General features: G+C 49.7%; 1 protein-coding gene across 1 annotated transcript in view; it reads right to left on the bottom strand.

The window, feature by feature from the left end:
• Positions 1-21,654, bottom strand: part of PKD1 (polycystin 1, transient receptor potential channel interacting) — a 41,312-nt gene extending 19,658 nt beyond the window's left edge. Inside the window, exons 1-13 of the mRNA XM_048492729.1 lie at positions 21,531-21,654; positions 20,471-20,670; positions 20,023-20,156; positions 15,437-19,062; positions 12,281-12,427; positions 9,561-9,704; positions 8,368-8,647; positions 7,886-8,102; positions 5,867-6,026; positions 5,470-5,619; positions 3,649-3,793; positions 2,687-3,286; positions 1,838-2,003 (exon numbers count right to left, since the gene is read on the bottom strand). Coding sequence (XP_048348686.1) covers positions 1,838-2,003; positions 2,687-3,286; positions 3,649-3,793; positions 5,470-5,619; positions 5,867-6,026; positions 7,886-8,102; positions 8,368-8,647; positions 9,561-9,704; positions 12,281-12,427; positions 15,437-19,062; positions 20,023-20,116 — 5,729 coding nt within the window. The 5' untranslated portion in view covers positions 20,117-20,156; positions 20,471-20,670; positions 21,531-21,654. The remainder of the gene's footprint in view (positions 1-1,837; positions 2,004-2,686; positions 3,287-3,648; positions 3,794-5,469; positions 5,620-5,866; positions 6,027-7,885; positions 8,103-8,367; positions 8,648-9,560; positions 9,705-12,280; positions 12,428-15,436; positions 19,063-20,022; positions 20,157-20,470; positions 20,671-21,530) is intronic.
• Between the last annotated feature and the right edge of the window lie 737 nt (positions 21,655-22,391).

Genomic DNA, 22,391 nt, shown 5'->3' with positions numbered 1-22,391 from the left:
CCCACCTTCCTCTCCTGTAAGGAGACTCAAGGTGGCTGACAAGCTCCTTTCCCTTCCTCCTCCCACAACAGACACCTGGTGAGGCAGGTGGGGCTGAGAGAGGTCAGACAGAACTGGGACTACCCCAAGGTCACCCAGCAGGAATGTAGGAGTGGGGAAACACATCTGGTTCACCAGATAAGCCTTTCCCACTCAAGTGGAGGAGTGGGGAATCAAACCTGGTTCTCCAGATTGGAATCTACCTGCTCTTAACCACTACACCACACTGGTTCTCTAGTTGGGAAGGGCGTGAGGTGACTACTCTGGCTTGATTGGTAACACAGGGACAGCTACGGAGGGAGCGAGCCCTCAAACACTGTGTGTGGCCCATGGCTGCTAAACAGTCCCTATTGTCAGTGCTATCGAGATGGCAGATTTGAGAGGAGGTCTCTTATGCTGCACGGAGCCCTCCGCCCACGGCCGCTGACACACGGCAGCAACTCCACTCCCTCCCTTCTCATGTTCCGACCATCACAGAAACAAGCCTGTGCGGAGACGACGAGGGATCCGTTTTGGGACCAGTGCTCTTTAACTTATTCATAAATGACCTGGAAGTAGGGGTGGGTAGCGTGGTGGCCAAGTTTGCAGATGATACCAAATTATGTAGGGTGGTGAGAACCACAAAGGATTGCGAAGAGCTCCAAGCGGATCTTGATAAATTAGGTGAGTGGGCTAAGAAATGGCAAATGCAGTTCAATGGAGCAAAATGCAAAGTGATGCACATAGGGGCAAAAAATCCAAACTTCACATACACGCTACAGGGGTCAGTGCTATCAGTCACAGACCAGGAAAGGGATTTGGTTGATAGTTCCATGGGAATGTCAACTCAATGCCTGGCAGCTGTGAAAAAGGCAAACTCTATGCTGGGGATCATTAGGAAAGGAATTGATAATAAAACTGCAAGGATTGTCATGCCCTTATATAAAGCCGTGGTGCGACCGCACTTGGAGTACTGTGTCCAGTTCTGGTCGCCACATCTCAAAAAGGATATTGAGGAGATAGAAAAAGTGCAGAGAAGGGCAACAAGGATGATTGAAGGATTGGAGCACCTTCCTTATGAGGAGAGGCTGCAGCGTTTGGGACTCTAGTTTGGAGAGGAGACGTCTGAGGGGTGATATGATTGAAGTCTATAAAATTATGCATGGGGTGGAAAATGTTGACAGAGAGAAATTTTTCTCTCTTTCTCACAATACTAGAACCAGGGGGCATTCATTGAAAATGCTGGGGGGAAGAATTAGGACTAATAAAAGGAAACACTTCTTCACGCAACCTGTGATTGCTGTTTGGAATATGCTGCCACAGGAGGTAGTGGTGGCCACTAACCTGGATAGCTTTAAAAAGGGCTCGGACAGATTTATGGAGGAGAAGTCGATCTGTGGCTACCAATCTTGATCTGCCTTGATCTCAGATTGCAAATGCCTTAGCAGACCAGGTGCTCAAGAGCAGCAGCAGCAGCAGGCCATTGCTTTCACCTCCTGCATGTGAGCTCCCAAAGGCACCTGGTGGGCCACTGCGAGTAGCAGAGTGCTGGACTAGATGGACTCTGGTCTGATCCAGCTGGCTCGTTCTTATGTTCTTGTGATACAGTGCCTCCTCTGTGTGCCAAGGAACCACACACAAGCCAAGACGGCACAATGCCTGCCATGAACTAAACCATGCTCCTCAGGTAATAATTTATTTGCCTAGTTTTCTTGCATTCCATGTCAGTCACAGGTCAGTCTGGTTTTCACCTCTGGCACTCCCGGTTACCCCCCCCCCCCGCCCCCCCCGCCCAGCCCTTGCTTGCGATTCCACTTACAAAGGAGAGATGAAGAAAGTGTAGCGCCGGGAGTCTCCCTCGGCCATCCGGCTCATGTCCTCCAGGCGGATCTCCTTCGATGCCGTGCAGTTGTGCTCATTCGGCCGAGGGGAGTGGTGCAGGTAGACAGCGATGAACGGTTCTGGCTCGTGGGAGACGTAACGATCTGTGGGGAGGGGGGGGGGGGCGGCATTTGCCAATCTAGCCTGAGCGGGAACCCTCACTTTTAGTGGGTTCAGATCCCATTGCAACCACCAACCCATTCAGTTGTTTCAAGCAATCCCCTTCACCTCAACCTTAATTCCTGCTCTCTGTGTAATAAGAATACTGGCCAACTTTGCAGGGCTGATGTACAGGTTGTTCCAGTGCTCTGAGCATTTAAAAGCAGTGTCTGCCTTGTTAATCCCACCAGTCCTCCGGGGGTGGGAGCTCGGGGGGTGACCATGGATATCCCCTCCCCATTTTACTTCAGAACACCCTGTGGACTAGGTGGGACAGAAAGAGTGTGGCTAGTCCGAGGTTTCCCAGCAAACATTATAGGGATGTCAAGGATTTTGAACTGAGGCCTCTCGGATCCTAGTTTTGACACACTAACCATTATATCACACAGGATTTCAATCTATACAATCGCTAAATATTATTTATAACTGTGAGTTCATAGCTGTGTGAGTTCCAGACAGATAAAAACTGTATAAACTATGGGTTGTTGTTGTAGGGTAGTTTCCACCCTATCCCAGGCCAACTGTGGTATATAAGTATGAGAAATACATAAATAGAATTGAGATTCTGTGCTTTCTCACAGATTTTGTGGTTGTAAGAAAAGCACCCAAGGTTCCGCAATGCACGTACCTTTTAAGACGCTGAAGGTGACCTGGAAATATAACCCCGCTTCTCTGTTGCCGTTCTCGGTCGTGAGCACCACGTTCACTGACTTCCTTTCCTCTACCATGACTGTCCCCACAGTAATATTTTTGGCTGCAGGGTCAGACACCATCACTGTGATGGCCTTCTCCTTATTCAGGCTCCCAATAGGGATTTCAGTGCCGTTGTTGCTCTGGAACTCCATCGAAGCCACTTCGGAGGATACGGTGTAGTTTGGGATGTGGCCAAAAGGGAAAGGGTTGTAATCCACGCGGATCATGACCTGGACCACGTCGGTCAGGTCGGAGAAGGTTGTGTTGAAAGCTGGGGGGATGGAGAACCGGCAGCTGGGGCTGTCTTCGTAGCACAGCAGGCTAAACGGGTCCGAACGCTTGCCCTTGGCCATGATGTCGCTCCCCGCCAGCTCCAGCGGCTCTTCGTTGAGGACACGGGATTTCATCAGGATGCGCATCAAGTCGGTGGAGAGGGCATACGCCTTGGAGGCCACCTGCATGTGGTTCTGGCCACTGTTCAGTCCCTGTGACTTCGATGGCTGTGGCACCGTGTTGACCAGGTGGATCAAGTCCCCTATAAAGAAGGCAGGACAGATAAACCATCTCACCACAACTGGGGAAAGGGTTAAACTCAGTGGTGGGATTCAGCAGGTTCACACCACTTCGGCAGAACCGGTTGTTAAAATGATGTTTGTAAACAAACAGTTGTTAAATTATTTAAATCCCACCACCGGAACCGGTTGTTAAATTATTTGAATCCCACCACTGGAACTTAAACTCCCCAGATCTGTCGTGCAGAGAGGAGAATCCACGCAAGGGAAGACACGTACAGTTGCCACACAGCTAAATAAATGACCCCACCCACCCCACTCCTTTAGCGTATGCATCACTTCAGTTTCAAGTCTGTTTCTGCACAGCACAAGCTCAAGAACTGACCCATGATGCTGAGGATATTGTCTGCAATGGATGTTGGGGTCATGGTCCCTTGGAGGGTCTCTCCCTGAAGGATCGACAGCATGTTCTCCAGCTTCTTCAGGGTCTCCGTCAAGCAAGCATGGCACACGAACTCCTTGTTGGCCACCTGGGGAGTCAGAATTCAAGATCAGCCCTGGCGGTCAAGGTCTTCAGTAGCTCAACAAAATTCTTTCAGGGTCAGACGGAATAGCCTGTCATTTCTGCAGCACCACCAAGGATTTGCTGCCAGAAGCTCACAATAATAGGACATGTCCAAAATATATCAACAAGATTTTTATTTGAGGGCCTGACAATACCCAGCAATATGTTTAATGAAAATAACGTATATTCTTCAATCTTGGAGGAGTGGAATAGCACTGGAACTGTACCATGTAATTTGTTTCTTTCTTGTTTATTTTCCTTAAATCCAGGGTTACATTCTTCCAAATCCACTTCTAACTTCCTGTAAAAATAAACTATTCTGGTAACTGGTTGTGGTGGGTTTTCTGGGCTGTGTGGCCGTGGTCTGGTAGATCTTGTTCCTAACGTTTCACCTGCACCTATGGGTGATGTCTTCAGAGGTGTATCACAGAGGGAAGTCTGTTTCACACTGTGTCCAGACAGACTTGTGTAACAGACTCCCCTCTGTGATACACCTGTGAAGATGCCAGCCACAGATGCAGGCAAAAAGTTAGGAACAAAATCTACCAGACCACGGCCACGCAGCCCAGAAAACCCACCACAACCAGTTGAATCCGGCCGCGAAAGCCTTCAACAATACTCTGGTAAGGTTGCCAGACTTCGTGTGATGGCCGGAGATCTCCCAGAAATTACAACTGAACTCCAGTCTAAAGAAAGGCGTTCTCCTAGAGAAAACGCCTGTTTGGAAGTTGGGACTCTATGACATTATACTCCGTTGAGGTCCTTCCCCTCCCTAAACCCTACCTTCTCATCTCTAAGAATTTACCAGCCCACATCTGGCAATCCTAGGTATCAATTTCCTATTCACATCTACAATTCGTTTCTTATCAGCTCAGTCTTAACATTGAATCTGCTACATTTATACTTCTCCTTAAGTACCTTCCGCAGCCAATAAAATTTAAAGGATTTTAAAAATACGATTTAACCCCTACAACAATCACAAATATTCACAGCAAGCAAAAACTATATAATACGTATCAAGAAGTCCAAGTTGCACTACACTATAAAATTCCAGTTCCTCGTAAGGTCGATGCAAACAGCAGTAGAACTAGCCCAGTAAAAGCTAGAATGCAGCCATGAAGCATTAAAAGTGATGAGTGTTAAATAACAAAATCCAGTAAAACCCCTGCATGTTATATGCACAAAAGATCTCCGGAAAGATAACTTCCCTCCAGAATTCCAACGAGGTCAATAATATTCTTCCCCAAAGGCCTGATGATAAATTTTATACCATCACACTGCAAAATCCCTATTAGATTGTTCAAGGGTCAGTCAGTCGTATTTTATTGCACATGGCAGGGTACCAAATCAAATAAATAAATAGATTATATGAAGCCACTCTTATCGATCTCTCATGATCCAATCAAAGACAGCATCGCACATACTACAAATCAAGGAGGAATATGCACAGAGCCCCATAATCACGTGCTATGATTTGGGTTCCAAAACAGGTGCAGCACAAAAGCTGGACTGAAGAGGTGGACCAAGGGGAGCCGGAAAGGGAGACTCGGCAGCAAACTTTGTACAAAACGACCCTGATCAGTTTCCTTTTGCCTCCCACCAGCCCTCCTCGTCTCACAAGCGGGTTCTGAAGCCAACTACCGTGCACTGTGCCAGAGCGGCCGTGATTTGCTGAATGTCGTCCACGGTGTTCACTTTCATGGAGATCAGAGTCTTCGTGATGTTCCTCCGTGTCCAGGCACGGAAGTCTTCATCTTCATCTCTGCCTTCCGAATGCATGATGCGCTCGTACTGCAGTTGGGGAAGAGAGGGGAGACACAGCGACTGACCACAGCTGGAAACAGGGTGCTGGACCAGAACGGTCGGATCCAGCAAGGCAGCTCTTGCGTGGTCTGATCCAGCTGCTAGGCTGTCCTTTCCAACAGTGTGTGTGGCAGGAAAGAGAAGGGGGGGTGTATTCGTGTGGCACTCCCTGTGTCCCACAGAACGCCCTTCCGTTCCTTCTCTGCCCCGCTCAAGCCGGAAGCTTGCAGTATACCTCATTCAAGATGGTGATGAGAGCCAGCGAATACTCAATGACCTGTTGAGGGTCACTCTGCTTGACCAAGCCCTGGAGGGTCACATCGGTCTGGTTATAAAGCCAGTGAGGGAGGCCGTGGAATCCATCGGGCGTGCTGGGCAGGGTGATGGCCATGGTGCTGGAAAAGAAAACGGCCGCTGCAGCATTGCATTCAAATCCCTGCACACAGAAAGCGAGGTGTGGTAGCACTCCTGACCCTGAAAAGCTATGTTTCGAAACACAGGATGGAGGGGTGGAGGTTAGCTTTCAACCACTGAAGAAGAGCCAGCGTGGTGCAGTGATTAAGAGCAGGTGGATTCTAATCATGAGAACCAGGTTTGATTCCCCACTCCTCCACCTGAGTGGTAGAGGCTTATCTGGCGAAACAGATGTGTTTCCACATTCCTACATTCTTGCTGGGTGACCTTGGGCCAGTCACAGTTCTTTGGAACTCTCTCAGCCCCACCTACCTCACCAGGTGTCTGTTGTGGGGAGAGAAAGGGGAAAGTTGCTTGGAAGCCACCTTGAGCCTCCTTACAGGAGAGAAAGGTGGGATATAAATCCAAACTCTTCTTCTTCATTTGATCATACTGCACACCTTGCCCACAGTCAAGCGTGCCTTGGCAAACTAGACCCTGCATCCAGAACACTCCTCTGCCTTCAGAAAGGACTGCTTCTGACTCCAGGGCCCAGATATGCCAGGAGTCTGCCCTGTTTTGAGCTGAATTATGTGTGGATCTTGAAAGCAGCAGAAGTGGTCCAGTGTTGAAGCAGACAAGCTGTGAGCCCACTGATAATGAACTGTTTTCCAAGATACTATTCGACAGTGGGATGCACGGCCTCAGAGGGTGGTGGAGTCTCCTTTGGAGGTTTTAAAGAGAGGCTGGGTGGCCATCTGTCGGGAGTGCTTTGATTGTGTGTTCCTGCATGGCAGGGGGTTGGACCGGATGACCCTTGGGGGTCTCTTCCAACTCTGTGATTCTATGCTTGCATGATCCAAGCACCTGCCAAATTCTCTTTGTGCTTAAACTTTGTTCTCACACACCTTTGTGTGTCTGCTCGATTCTTATCTATTCTTCAAACCCATTTCCCCTCTAAAATAATTCGCATTGCCGAGCGGACCATGGACTGCCACGTTGTGTACTGAGGACAAAGAGATTATGTGAAGATAAATGGCCCAACACTGTGTTTCCAATTTGTCTCTGGTTGCAGCCCATTCATCACTGTGCAGCTGGCAATCCCCAGAGAGGACAGAACATTAAATTCTCTCCTGTGTCCAAACGGACAGGACGGTCACCACAGCTGGAGGATTCTTCTTTGATTTACAGCTCGAGAACAGACTTTCATTTCAGTCTGCATGAGCCTCCCAGCATGACATACTTAAGGAGTTGTAAATCTGGATAAATACTTAAGGAGTTGTAAATCTGGATAAATACAACTCTTAAGGAGTTGTAAATCTGGATAAATACAGAAAACCTCTTCAAGAAGGCTCAGTGAAATGGCAAGGGACTAATTTTTAATCTTCGGGTGTGAGACCTCTCCAGAAGAGGGGGAAGGGGGTGAAGCAGACACAACTCTGTTCAAGCAGGGGGGGGAGATTTCCATCAGCACAAGCCCTGTAGAGTTCAACAGGCATGAGCAAGCATATTTTCAGAACCATGAGGACTAGGGTTGTTTGCTTCAGAGTGACCAACAACATGAACTTGTAACAAACTCCATACTACCTCCTAGTGACAGAACACGGCATTATAACAGCGGTAACTTACAGAACACAGAAAAAAAATATAGAATCATAGAGTTGGAAGAGACCCCAAGGGCCATCTAGTCCAACACCCTGCCATACAGGAACACACAATCAAAACACTCCTGTCAGATGGCCATCCAGCCTCTCTTTAAAAACCTCCAAAGAAGGAGACCACCACACTCCAAGGTAGTGCATTCCACTATCGTTCCACTATCGAACACTATCACTTGTCAGGAAGAAAGATCTCCCTTTACCTGTTGAGAGCTACCACAGTTGCTCCCAGCTGGTCCTGTACCAGCACCGAGATGTGCACCAGGAAGGCACCTTCCTGGAACCCTGGCGGCAGGAAGGCGGCGTGCTCAGAATGGCTCCCTTTGTACACCCAGAACTCCTCGCAGTGGCTTGTCTGGCAGCGCGTGGCCAGGAGCATGTACACCAAGGGCGTATCTTCGTCCTCATTGTCCCTCCAGCCTGACAGTGAAACACATCGTTAAGACGTCAGCTCTGCAAGAGGGGGCACACATTTCCCTTGGGAAGGGACCACCCAGACTCCTCGCCCCTCCGTCCTTCTGGTATCTGCAGATGTGCGGTCAAGACAGCAGATGTGAAGAATTGGGGACTGAAAAGATTCCCTTGCCTTGGTGTAACAGCAGCCTAACACAGAACTTGGAAACGCAGAGGAAGAGAGACACGACTATGAACCAGAAGAAGGGTCTTGCGCCCAGGGAGTTCTCACCTGTACACTCGAAGTGAACCTTTGCTGTCAGTGCTTGGACACGGCCCAGGGGAGACAGCCGGCAGAACCCCCCAAAAGGCGGCTGGTTTGGAAACAGGTCTATGGAGGCATAGCCCTCTTCTCCCATTCCCAGATCGGTGATGTGGAAGGTGAAGGTATATCCCATGCCGTCCCTCAAAGCCCCCGGCCTCAAGACCAGGTTCATTCCCACGTTTCCTGTTGAGGTGGTGGTTTTGTCCAAGACGAGGGTCTTGTTTTTGAAGCTGTGGGCCGCCCACCGCTGTTCAGGGAAGCAACACGGAAAAAAGAAAGACCAAGAGAAAAAAGTTTCAGTTCTGTAATTTGAAAAAACTGACCTCCAGTGTTTTTCCAACCAGGGCGGGGGAAAGGTTTCTGCATTAAAGCTTCCAGTCAAATTTTTGGCTGATGCCACTGCCTCGTTTCTCATGCACTTGGATCAAAAAAGCCCAGGAATGAGTCCAAGCCGTCTGATGGGAATATTTCCACCCTGCGATCCGCTTTTAGCTTCCTGCATTACATCACCCACCCATGAAATATTTCACAAGAGGGAACAGAAAAACATCAGAAATAAAACTGGGTAGGCCTGAGATCTGTGCAGAACCTCAAAGGTACGGTCCCCAGGCCTCAAGTTGGCGGCCCCTGCATGGTTTGGCTGACAGGCACTGACACAGGAAGATCCCCACTTGATCAGAACAGTGAGAGTTCATCTAGGCCAGCATCCTGCCTCACACAGCGGCCAACCAGACCGAATGACCAACTACTAGGAAAGACCTAGCTGAGGGGTACTTTGACTGCTGACAGGAAGAACAGCATGTTGGTCCTCTCTATCCCGTGCTTGATTTTAAGAAGCTGCTCCTTCTGACCTATAAAGCCTGCCTGCTTATTATCTATCACCGTGGTGGCGAACCTATGGCACTCCAGATGTTCATGGACTACAATTCCCATCAGCCCCTGCCAACATGGCCAATTGGCCATGCTGGCAGGGGCTGATGGGAATTGTAGCCCATGAACATCTGGAGTGCCATAGGTTCGCCACCACGGATCTATCAGAACCCACATTCATGCATTCCCCAAAGACCTAAGTCTGAGAAGCATCATATTGAGTTGGGGGTTAGGGGAGCACAAGTCGCCCTACAACAGTCTGCTCCCTGCTAGCCCAGAAGTCCCCTTACCCCCATTTTGGAATTATTTTGGCAGTTTAAGCAGGTCCCCTCCAAGTACACGTAGGAACTCCGGCTGACTTCATAGACAGACTGAGCTTTGCACGAGATGCACTCCAGGGCCACGATAGGGACCGTCCCTTTCTTGATCAACACCTGGAAGAGGAAACAACGGTATCATGGGAAGGGAGTCCTGAACCTCCAACGGGACAGGTTCCCTCCCTCCAAAGCCAATTTTCCCCGTGGTCAACGTGCTCTTCATTGGTGTCAAGAGAGACTTCCCTAGCTCCAGGCCGCAAGCCACTCTGAGCCCTATGTGGGAGAGTGGCATGTAAGTTTGATGTTTCTAATTTTAATTTAATTTTAATATCCACCAGGGGTTTTCCTGGGATTGAACCAGCCCCTTCCTGCCCGGCCCCCCAGACAATTCCCCACCATTCTGACCTTGGCTTGTGCTGATGCCTGCAAGGAAGAGCAAATAACTGGACATACACTGATAACGTCAACGGGGTTAGGATGACCTGGCACTCAAAAACGTCCAGGGCCTCCCTGTTTCCTTCCGATATTTTTCTCCATACTGAGGGAGCAAAGAAAGAATGCAAAATGCCGCAGCCCATTCCTAAACCCCCTAGGACAGTGGTGGCGAACCTTTGGCACTCCAGATGTTATGGACTACAATTCCCATCAGCCCCTGCCAGCATGGCCAATTGGCCATGCTGGCGGAAATTGCTCGAATCCACTCTTATCTGGAGTAAAATGCGCTCCTGGCTGCGGAAATGGGGGGATGCAGCACTGCCTGAAAAGAAAATCGGATGCCTTTTGTCAAGACCCTCGGTTGAGATTTGTGCGGCAGTGGCCATTCCGTTGGTGATGATGACAGCTTTGGTTTGTTTAAATATTCTTTTGTTTTACTCCTGGTCGGCCCTGAAGAAACGCTGCACAGATCTTCTGGTTTAAAATTTAGCAGTTTTAACTTGAAGGCCGAGCAGCGCGTCAATTAAAAATAACTTTTTAAATGCATTTCAAAGGACGTTTTGAAATGGTCTCAAAGGCATCCAGAGAAAAGAAGGCAAATGGGGCAGGGAGGGAAATTAGTTCCAGTTGTGCTTCATGTGGAATGGCTTTCCCAGACCTCTGCCTGCCGTCCTGGGACCACGCCTGCCTGCCTGCCACGGAGCCCTCCAAAATACTGTGTAAGCGTGCTACCGCGCTCTGACAATTTTGAAGTGTCTCTGTGTGCCTCCGAACCCCTTCTCTGACCCTGACCCGAGTTCTGCACTGCTGCCAACCAGGAGATGATCAAGAGGAATAAGAAAATGTGCCTTTTTTATAACATAGCAGGCTGTCGAAAGCACGGGGCAGGCTCTCCGCAGAGGACAGGTTCCAACAGCGCCTGCAGATTTCCTGCCACAGTCGAAGCTTTGTTTTGTATTCATGAATGCAAGAGAGAGAGCGCGGGAGATAGTACGGAATGTCCTTGCAAGTCTATCAGATGTGATTGGTCTCTTTCTCCCCTCCCTCTTCCCTCTTCCAGCCCTTTGTTTCCAAAAGGGGGGAGGAGAGGAGACATCAAGGCCGTTTCCACTCGCAGACAAAATGTGCGCCTTCGGTTGCCAGCCGAAGCAGCAGCAGCAGCACACACGGATGTGATGGAAACCAGACGGTCTGTTGGCTGCAGAGGCCTCTGCTGTTTGTTTTGTGCTCAGGCCTGCCCAAAGGCACAGTGATTTAAAAAAGAAAAACAGAGGGGAGGAGGAAATCTGCTTTTTTTTCCATGGCAGCAGAGGAATAGTTACAGGAAAAGCTGGAGCAAGCGCCAGCCGTCGGTCAGCACAGGACTTCTCCTTCTGCTCACATTGCAAGAAGGGTGTGAAGAGCAAAAGTGAGCGAACTTCGCCCACCCTGCGCGTGCGCCCTGACACACTGTGCCAAACCCTTTCTGAGCCAGCCTGTTCAGCCCTGCCTGGGACAGATCCTCCCTGTTGGTTTGCCTGCCTGCAGAGGTCCACCTGTTGAGCTGCCACCTGCTGCCCATGGGAAGGAGTGAGAGTCCTTCCCCACCCACCCCCATTGGAGACACCTGTGGGGGGGGGGGGTCTGGCAGCCACAACAGGAGTTCCACCAGCAGCCCAAGGCAGCTGACTTGGGCAACGGCCGAAGGGCACCCCCCGTTCAGGGACTGTTTGGGGAGGGTTGATGGAGTTGACTGTATTTTAGTTTTTGTAGTTGTGGTAACTATGTTTTGGGGGTTAGCTGATATAATTGGTTATTGCTTATAGTATATCACTGTGATGCATTATTATGCTCTTGATATTATTGTATTATGATTTATTGTTGTTGCTATTTATGCTATGCTTTATTGTTGGTTCACTACTGTTGTTTGCCGCCCTGAGTCCTCCAGGGGAGGGCGGGATATGAATTAAATGTGAAATGAAAATGAAGTGATCTCTTCGGGGCTGCGGGGCAGAGCGTGCTGAAGATCTCTGTCTCAGTCCTGGACCTCCCCAGTTAAAAGGCCCCACGAAAGTCTTTTCTGTGGCTGAGTCCCTGGAGGGCCACTGCCGGTCCAATCCTGAGCTCGATGGGCTCAGAGGCCACAAAATGCTGTCGCTAACCCTGGTTCAATCCCCGGCATCTCCCGCTTGTGGATGCGCTACCAGTGAGCCCCCACCCCCGTCCCAAACGCAAGTCTTCCTCCAGAAAAACAAGAGAGGAGTCCCTGTAATACGAACTGTTTGATTGGTGGCTTCAGGGTTCATCTGTGTTTTCCAGACTGTGAGGTCGAACGTGTATTCTACATCTGTTTCCAATAGGGCTCGGGAAATGGTGACCACTCCTCCGGTGGCGCCGAGGTTCAGAGCACACCCTCCCGAAGAGCTCTGCGCATGAGGAAGAAGGGCGGGGGGAGAAAGAACGCCACTCAGTACCTGCCCTCCGAACAGAAGCAATGTTTTCCCGGAACTCCTACCTGCAGCAAGTCCCCGCTCCTCCCTTATCCAGGACCCTTCTCCCACAAAGCAGGCCAAAGAGGAGAGGAAAGGGGAGGCCGATGTGTGGGTTTTTTAAATCACTCCATCCTCAGACCACTACCAACAGCCAAAAATCTGGGTTGCTTTCCTTAGCGGATGCGGCAGCCTCTGGAGACAGCACCGTCTACCTTTGAAGGACAGTTTTGAAACAGGATAGCAAAATATAGATTGAGCCACCCTTTCACAAACCAGCCTAATCCTTCCCATTCTTAAAATGGGATGCGCCGAGGCCAAACACTCCACTCATTGACTTTTTTATCCCAAGTCAGGGCTGCAGGTCTGACAGCTGAGTGATGAGAGAAGATACCCTTGTATTGGGTCAACGCCTGGTGACCCCTCGGAGTTTCACCTGCTCTTCCCCCAACTGCTGACCCTCCAAAAAGCCAAAGTGCAGCCCCTGAGGTAGCAGGAGGAAAATTAGGTCCCATCATGTCAACCTTCCCTTCTAAAAATGGCTCTTGGTCAGAAGAGAAGAAGAAGAGCTGGATTTATATCCCCCCTTTTTCTCTCCTTTAAGGAGACTCAAAGGGGCTGACAATCTCCTTTCTTCCCACCCACCCCAAAAAACCACCCAGTGAGGTAGGTGGGGCTCAGAGAGCTCCATAGAGCTTTGGCTAGCCCAAGGTCACCCAGCTGGCATGTGCTGGAGTGCACAAACTAATCTGGTTCCCCAGATGTGCCTCCCCAGCTTGTGGCAGAGCGGGGAATCAAACCCGGTTCTCCAGATTAGAGTGCACCTGGTCTTAACCACTACGCCACTGCTGCTCCTTAACCACTATGCTACTGCTGTTAGTGGTTTCTAACCTAGATTCTCCTCTTTGGTATTTCAACATAAGAACAAGCCAGCTGGATCAGACCAAAGTCCATCTAGTCCAGCTCTCTGCTACTCGCAGTGGCCCACCAGGTGCCTTTGGGAGCTCACATGTAGGATGTGAACGCAATGGCCTTCTGCGGCTGTTGCTCCCGATCACCTGGTCTGTTGAGGCATTTGCAATCTCAGATCAAGGAGGATCAAGATTGGTAGCCATAAATCGACTTCTCCTCCATAAATCTGTCCAAGCCCCTTTTAAAGCTATCCAGGTTAGTGGCCATCACCACCTCCTGTGGCAACATATTCCAAACACCAATCGTGCACTGCATGAAGAAATGCTTCCTTTTATTAGTCCTAATTCTTCCCCCCAGCATTTTCAATGTATGCCCCCTGGTTCTAGTATTGTGAGAAAGAGAGAAAAACTTCTCTCTGTCAACATTTTCTACCCCATGTATAATTTTGTGGACTTCAATCATATTCCCCCTCAGATGTCTCCTCTCCAAACTAAAAAGTCCCAAACGCTGCAGCCTCTCCTCATAGGGAAAGTGCTCCAGTCCCTCAATCATCCTTGTTGCCCTTCTCTGCACTTTTTCTATCTCCTCAATATCCTTTTTGAGATGCAGAGAACAGAAATGGAAATAGTACTCCAAGTGCGGTCGCACCACTGCTTTATATAAGGGCATGACAATCTTTGCAGTTTTATTATCAATTCCTTTTCTAATGATCCCCAGTATAGAGTTTGCCTTTTTTACAGCTGCCATGCATTGAGTTGACATTCCCATGGAACTATCAACTAAGACCCCTAAATCCCTTTCCTGGTCTGTGACTGATAGCACTGACCCCTGTAGCGTGTATGTGAAGTTTGGATTTTTTGCCCCTATGTGCATCACTTTACATTTTGCTACATTGAGCTGCATTTGCCATTTCTGAGCCCACTCACCTAATTTATCAAGGTCCGCTTGGAGCTCTTCGCAATCCTTTGTGGTTCTCACCACCCTACATAATTTGGTATCATCTGCAAACTTGGCCACCACGCTACCCACCCCTACTTCCAGGTCATTTATGAATAGGTTAAAGAGCACTGGTCCCAAAACGGATCCTTGGGGGACACCACTCCCAACATCTCTCCATTGTGAGAACTTCTCATTTACACCCACTCTTTGTTTCCTGTTTCTCAACCAGCTTTTAATCCATAGGAGGACTTCCCCTCTTATTCCTTCATTGCTGAGTTTTCTCAACAGTCTCTGGTGAGGAACTTTGTCAAAAGCCTTTTGGAAATCCAAGTAGCCAATGTCCACCGGTTCACCCTGTCCACATGCCTGTTTACACCCTCAAAGAACTCTAGTAAGTTTGTAAGAAAGGATTTGCCTCTGCAAAAGCCATGCTGACTCTTTCTCAGCAGGTCTTGCTTTTCTACATGTTTTATAATTTTATCTTTAATGATAGATTCTACTAATTTACCAGGAACAGATGTCAAACTGACTGGCCTGTAATTTCCCGGGTCCCCCCAGACCCTTTCTTAAAGATTGGTGTGACATTGGCCATCTTCCAGTCTTCAGGGATGGAGCCTGATTTCAGGGATAAGTTGCATATTAAAGTGAGAAGATCAGCAATTTCATGCTTGAGCTCTTTAAGAACTCTTGGGTGAATGCAATCTGGGCCAGGGGATTTGGTAACATTTAGTTTATCAATGGCTGCCAGAACTTCTTCCTTGTCTACCACTATCTTTGCTAGTTCCTCGGATTCGCCTCCTAAGAAGCTTGGTTCAGGTGCAGGAGTTTTCCTCACCTCCTCTTGGGTGAAGACAGATGCAAAGAATTCATTCAGGTTCTCTGCAATCTCCCTGCCATCTTTTAGCACACAACATATTCAGATTCTGCCTCTAATTGCAAAAGGAGGTTCATAAGACAAAATGGAAGCTATATTTGACTCTTTAGAGACCAACAAGCTTTCTTCATCAGATACAAACAGGAAGGGAGATCCCTGAGCCGTTATATATCCCAGTCAGAAGGTGGAATAGGTGTCACGAAGAAGGGCAGTTCACTTACCTTGGTGGACGACACGCAAGTCCATCGGTAGTCTAACGGTGTCTGCTCCCAGTCTTCAAGGTTAGGATCGTAGGATTTCTCACCATCCAAGATTAAGTCTTGGGTACTGGACCACACGCGGTAGGAACCCCCATCTATGATAGGTACCAGCTTGTTGGGGACGACAGTCACGTTGGCGAAAATGCTCTTGGCCAAGGGCGTGTCTCCAAAAGAGACCAGGAATTTGAAGCAGTAGTTCCCAAGGTCCAAGGCAAGCTTGGGGATGACCAGCTGGGGCCGGCTCACATCCACAGCAGGCAAGTAGACTTTGTTGGTGCCGCTCAGCTGCAGACAGCTGGAGGTTCGGTAAATCTCCCACAAGTATTCCGTCTGGTACCTGAAGCACCCGCGCAGGTCGATTTGCGCTTCCAGGTAATTCTTCTGTGACCGTTTCATGACCACCTGTGCCGGCAAGACCAGCTCCGCCTCCGGTTCCTCACACTCCAGCACCCGGACCGTGACTGTCAGGTGAGCGATGGCAAAGCTGATGAGGTTGGTGGCATTCACCTCCACCAGGTAATCCCCCGGTCTCAGATAGGTGTGGCTGGCGAGTGCCACAAAGCTCTTCTGTGCTGGAGAACCATCACCAAATTGCCACCAAAACACGACCTGACTCGCGCTGGGGAACACCAGTGCTTCAAACAATGCCGTCCGGTTGGCAAATGGATCGATTGGCTTGAGAGAAAATGTCATGATCGGATCCTGAACTTGGATCACTACACTTACGTTCTGTCTGCCCAGAGCATTGAAAGCGGTGAGGTGGATTTCTAACAACCCAGCAGCCTTTGGGGTATAAGAAACATTCTTGCCTTCCAGGACTACCTGGGAATTCCCCAGCTCCTCCTCCTCCTCTAAGGAGAAGTGCCACAAATAAGACACCCGGGAGCCCTTCTCAATCTCAGCTGTGAAATGCCTCTCCATCCCTGTTGGTGTGCCTGGTTCACAACAGTCCACCACCCGCAAGCCGGAGATGGATTCCAGCACCACAATGTGGACTTCAACCTGGGCCACGCTGACGTGGTTTTCTGCAGTGACCTTTACGCTGTAGTCTCCAACCTGGGCAAACGTGTGGGTGAAACTGGAGGTGTTGAGTGCCACCCTCTGGTCCCCGCCGATGCTCACCTCGTAGCTCACAGAAGAGCCAGAAGACATTTCAATAACAAAGGAGACCTCTTCACCAGGCTCTACCACTTCCTTGTCCATGCGGAGTTGTAGACCCTGGACTGCGTCTTGCACAGTGATGTTGTGGCAAGCCCCTTCCCAGCTGACCTCGTTGGAAGCGTTCAGACAGACAGAGAAGAAGCCCGCCGTGGAAAACTCCAGAGCTACTCTCTGGCCTGATAAGGTCCTGTTTAGTTTCTTCCACTTCCAAGCTACATCAGTTCCACTTTCTACTTCTCCACAGAAGTTCACCACAGAACCAGACTTGACATAACTGCTGTCTATATTGACGGCCCGGATCTTCAGGCCGACTACCGGCTCCTGGACAAATGCCAGAAGCGTTGCGTTGGCAGAACCAAATTTGTTTTCTGCTGTAACCATGATTACTTTGACTCCAGGGCTTTGGAAAGAATAGGTGACGAAAGGGCTGGCAGTGAGAAGAGTGACGTTATCCTCCAGGAACCATGTATACGCCAGGCCGGTCCCTGCAGTGACGCTGGCGCTTATGTTAATGGAAACATTGATTGCCACAGGGTTAGGAGACGCAACGGTCTTCAAGACGCCGATCTGCTCAATGAACTCCACTGTCTTGTTCACAGCTAGACTCCCCAGCATGTTCGTGGCTTTCACGTGGATAACATAGACTCCGGCTTCCGTAACGAGTAAGGAGAAGGTCCTCCCTGTTAACGTCTGCCCAGCATAGCCTTCTTTCAGGGCTGACCAGCTGTAGGAGATGTTGGTCCCTTCTCTCACCACCGCCTGCAGATGAAGCGTCCTGTTGGTGGGGAAGAAGGTGTCCTCCAGGAGGTCGCTGCCAGTCACCTGCAGCCCTTCGATCTGCTGCAAGACATAGATGAAGATGCTGTCTTGCAAAGACCCGATCTCGTTCTCTGCTGTGACGATAACGTTGAAGGTTCCGACTGAGCGGAACGTGTATGAGATGGTGGAGGTTCCCGGGATGGGGGTGCACCTGTCGCACAAGATCCAAGAGTACCGCATGGCTGTGCCGGTGAGTAAGGTGGCCACGAAGCTCACAGATCCGTTGAGCGGGACGATGGTCTTGCTGGCATTGATGGCCAGCCCTTGGAGACGCCTTTTCACCGTCACGTTGAATCTCGCTTCAGTGTGACTCACCTCATTCCAGGCTCTCAGGCTAATCGTATAAACGCCAGTTTTGTTGTATGAGTGGGTAATGAATTGTCCCAGCTGGCTGGTGCCATCCCCAAATTCCCACAAGTAGTTCACTTTGGTCCCACTGACGTTGGCGGAGAACAGATAGATCTGGTTCAGTTCCAAAACCTTTGACCCATTCGACTCAATCTTGGCTACCCCGACAGGCTCCAAAACTTTCACAATGGCCGTGTCGTTGTTGAAAGACACATTATTGGACACGGTTACCGTGACTAAATAGTTCCCTGGGGTTTTATATGTGTAGCTGGCTTCTGTCCCACCAAACCGAGCTGAGTCGTTGGCCCCGAAGTCCCAAAAGTAACGGTAGTTGTAAGGCGGCAAGGCCATGACCTGGAACCGGCTCTCATTGCCCAGCATAACAAACGGTGGACTGAACAGTGTGACGTTGGTTATCTCTGGCTCCACACACACTACGGTGTAATAGTGTGCTTTGTTGACCTTGCTTGAGAGGACCAAAGAGAGCGAGAAGACACCACTGCGAGTAAAGTTGTGTATCACTGTAGGGTCCCCACCTACTGTCACATTGGAAGAGCCATCCCCAAAGGTCCAGTCAAAAATGTAGTTGGCAGGATCCCCCGAGACGTAAGCAGTGAGCTGTACTTCAGGGTGCTCCAGGATACAAGAGGAAGGTTCAATCTTGAGAACCATCAGGACAAATATCTGGATAGACACTGTTTGGGAAACGGAGTTGACCGGATTCACTGCTGTCACGTTGATGGTGCAGTTGACCCCCTCTAAATAGCTGTGTTTCACAGAGCCCACAGAACTCTCCAGCTTGGTCCCGTCACCCATATCAAATATCCACGTGACATTATCTCCCGTCTCCACAGAAGCGTTGATCTCAACCGGCGTGCGGATCTCCACTGCCTCGTTCACGGTGACCTGCAGCCCGCTGATCTCTTCAAAGATGCGGTACAACTCGAACACCTCTACAGCACTGATGCTATTGTTGGCTCGCAAGCTAACGTTGTATATCCCTTTATGGCCGTAGCTGTGGACAATGGTCGGCTGGCTTTCCACAAACACCGTGCAGCCGTCTCCAAAATCCCAAGTGTAGGAGACTCCAAAGCCAGAGGGAATTGGGTAGGCTTCAAAAGTGACAGGGCGACCCGCAACCAGAACATCTGTGTTTGCTTCCAAGGACACATCCAGCAGATAAGTGTAGATGTGGACAGCAGTGGAATAGGTCAGGTTCTCAAACTCGTTGACCACAGAAACCACCAGGGTATATTCGCCTATATTGGAAAGAAGAAAGAGAGGGTAAGACACCCTTCACACTCATGGAAACATAGAATCATAGAGTTGGAAGAGACCCCAAGGGCCATCAAGTCCAACCCCCCGCCATGCAGGAACACACAATCAAAGCACTCCCGACATATGTTCATCCACTGTCGAACTGCCCTGACAGTCAGAAAGTCCTTCTTAACGTTTAGGTGGAATCTCTTTTCCTGCACCTTGAATCCATTACTTCGTGTCCTAGTCTCTGAGGCAGCAGAAAACAAGCTTGCTCCTTTTTCGACATGGCATCCCTTCAAATATCTAAACATGGCTATCATGTCCCCTCTTAACCTTCGCTTCTCCAGACTAAACATCCCCAGCTCCCTAAGCCTCTCTTCGTAGGGCATGGATTCCAGACCTTTGACCATTTTGGTTGCCCTCCTCTGGACACGTTCCAACAGTATTAATCCAATTGCCCCTAACTATGCTTGACCTCTTTGTAAGGTGATCCGAGAAGGTCAGGGTCGCCAGCCAAAAAAACTGTTCTTGCCAACGTCAATCTCTTGCAATGACAGAACATGAAACTGGCACCAGAAGCAGATCTTGCATGGAGAACTGCTCAAAAAAACCTGCTTTTCCGTGAGCATTCCCAATGCTTAAAACACTGTGGGGTTGGATCTTAAAGAATGGTTCCACTAAAGTGCGTGCTTTCTTCTGGCACGAGGAGACTCCCACTGACAGAACAGTGACGTGCATCAGCAGAAGGTTCCTCGAAGTGGAAGAAACTGCCACAATGCAACTGAACTGTCAAATCCAGCTCTTTGCGCAAAGGGTGCCAGAACTGGAAGAGACAATGCAGGAAAATGCTTGCTATTATTGGCGAGGAGATACCATTATTTACTCAAGAGCTGGAGAAAGTAGGGAGACTTCTCGCACGGACATCCCACGTATGCAACAGATGCCGACATTTTTCTCACCTGGTTCTTGATAGACGTGCGACACGTTCTGAGCAATCACCACCTGGTGCACACTGGGATCTGGCATAAGGAAAGACTCGTTATAAGGAGGCATGAACTGGAAAGCAACCTGTTCGCCATCACCAAAGTCCCACCTGTGGAGAGAAGATAACAGACATTGAGATTGATTAATGGAGAAACCAAGTGTCATAGAATCATAGAGTTGGAAGAGACCCCAAGGGCCATCAAGTCCAACCCCCTGCAATGCAGAGACACCCAATCAAAGCACTCTTCACAGAGGGCCATTATTGCAAAACCCGAAATCATTTGTCATTGCAGAGGACTTTACTTTGCTTGTTGGTTGAGGAATTGTAATGCGGTAGAAGAAGGCGGCTTTATCCGGTCCGGCTTCAAAGGAACCGAAAAGGAAATCAGCAGGGGAAGAAACAGGCGAATGAGCCACACTTACAAAAGAAGCGTGATGTCTACATGGCAGAGGTCCGCACTGGAAACCACAGCGAGACAAGGTCCCACAGTGCCTGTTCTGAAGGGGACCAGCTGAGGGGGATCTCAAGAGACCGCAGATCCTTCATCCCCACTGTTAAAATGCTTCTCCACGGTAATGTTGTAGTCGACAGTGACGTTGCTGACGTGATTGGAGGCCGTGAGCTGGACAAAGCAAAGGCGGACAGTTTTTAGCCATGCCACCGATTCCACAAACCACAGGCCTCCAAGGCAATGGCAGAACAGCACCCTCCAGGAGTTCCTTTCCCCTTTGGAAAATCTGCCCACTGGCCTTTGGGAGATCAGGACCATTCTGCGATTTGCAAGTTTTCCCCCACCTTCTTCCTTCCCCTCCTGATTCCTTCTAGCAATGACTGCACAATGCCACAGCTTTGGGCGTGATGCACCAGCACAAAGTTGGATGGGTTGTCCTAAAAGGCCCTTTTCTGCTGTCTCACAAAGGTGTATAGTCAGGCATGAAACTGACAGGCACACCCTCTACTCGCACAGGGTCCTTCTCCTTTGAAACTTCTGCTTTCTGCGGGTTGGGGATCACAGCAAAGAAGTAGACTGTGCAGGCCAAGGGAGAACTCAGAAGGGAGTTTTTCAAGAGGTAACTTTCTGGTTGGTGTGCAACCATTTGTTCAGCTGATCCTCTCAAGAATGCGACCGCTCACCTACTGATCCTGAGATTTCTATCTGCCGATGCAGAAGTTTAGCAAGATCGCTGGTACCGGTGGTGACGAACCCCAGTGTCCCCTTGGTGTGAAGCTAGTCTTTATTTCCCCACCCAAGAGGCAAAGGGAATTGTGTTATTTCCTCTCACTCCAAGCCAGATGTTGAACTGCAGCAAACATTCGCTCGGCTGGGAAGGCCACGCAGACAAGCAGCTTAGGAGAGAGGCCGCACCCACCCCTGTGGGAACAACGACTCCTCTAAGCACCCTCGGAAGGATCTCTGCAGCAACATCTGGCACCTCCAGCGGGACAGAGCAAAGAGGCAAGGAGTGGGGAGTCTCAGCTTACCGACAACTTGTACACAGCAGGCGTTTGGTAGACAACCTTGAAGACGTTGTTGTAGAAAGTGAAGGAGGGCTTATCGTCCACCGTCCACCTGAAGGTGACATCTGATCCGGCATCCATCATCGGGGCCAGGATAAGCTCTGAACCACAGAGCAAAGAGCCCGGAAAAACCACAGGCACAGGTCACAGGAGGAGGAGAAAGCAACAGGCGCTGGTCCCGCCTGGCAGTATTTCGTGTGGCCTCAGACAGGACATCTAAAACCTCCCTTGAGAGACCAGCGGCTGGAGAGCAGAGGCTGCTGGGACGGCAACAAGAGCCGAAGATGAAAGCAGGCGAAAGCGCCTTGTGAGTGATGCTTCGTGAGCGCCTATTAGTGGTCTCACTGCCTTTTGGGGGACAACGTTAGGATTTCTGTGTCAAAAGAAACTGCAGTTGGGAAATCCAAATTCTGCGCGGCATTCGGCCACCTGAACATTCTCACCATTTCCCTTTCTTTGCATGATTCCTTTCTGCTTTTGCTCTTTGTGGAGTGGTGTTGCACTGGGCAGGGAAGCCCCCACCTCCTGAAAATTTAATTCAGTCTCTCCTGTGCAATTTCACACTGCTAGGGAAACCTTGCAACCACAAGGGCTGGGACTTTTCCTACAACTGTAACTAAGATTCATAGCAAGTTGAATTTTGCAGAAAGGGCTGCTTTCTCGGACTCCTACGGAATTGCTGCAAATCCCTGTTTGAGTATCTATTTTTAATTCTGTATTTAGGATGGGAACCTCAATGCATTTCAGAAAAATGCCCCTCCCCCGCCCACTCATCCTGGCACCTTCCCTGGAACTCACCACTCGTTTGTTCAGCAAGACCCGGGT

Source organism: Sphaerodactylus townsendi, linkage group LG04 (genome assembly GCF_021028975.2).
Source record: "Sphaerodactylus townsendi isolate TG3544 linkage group LG04, MPM_Stown_v2.3, whole genome shotgun sequence".
NCBI lineage: Eukaryota > Metazoa > Chordata > Lepidosauria > Squamata > Sphaerodactylidae > Sphaerodactylus > Sphaerodactylus townsendi.
This window is presented reverse-complemented; position numbering and strand designations above follow the sequence as displayed.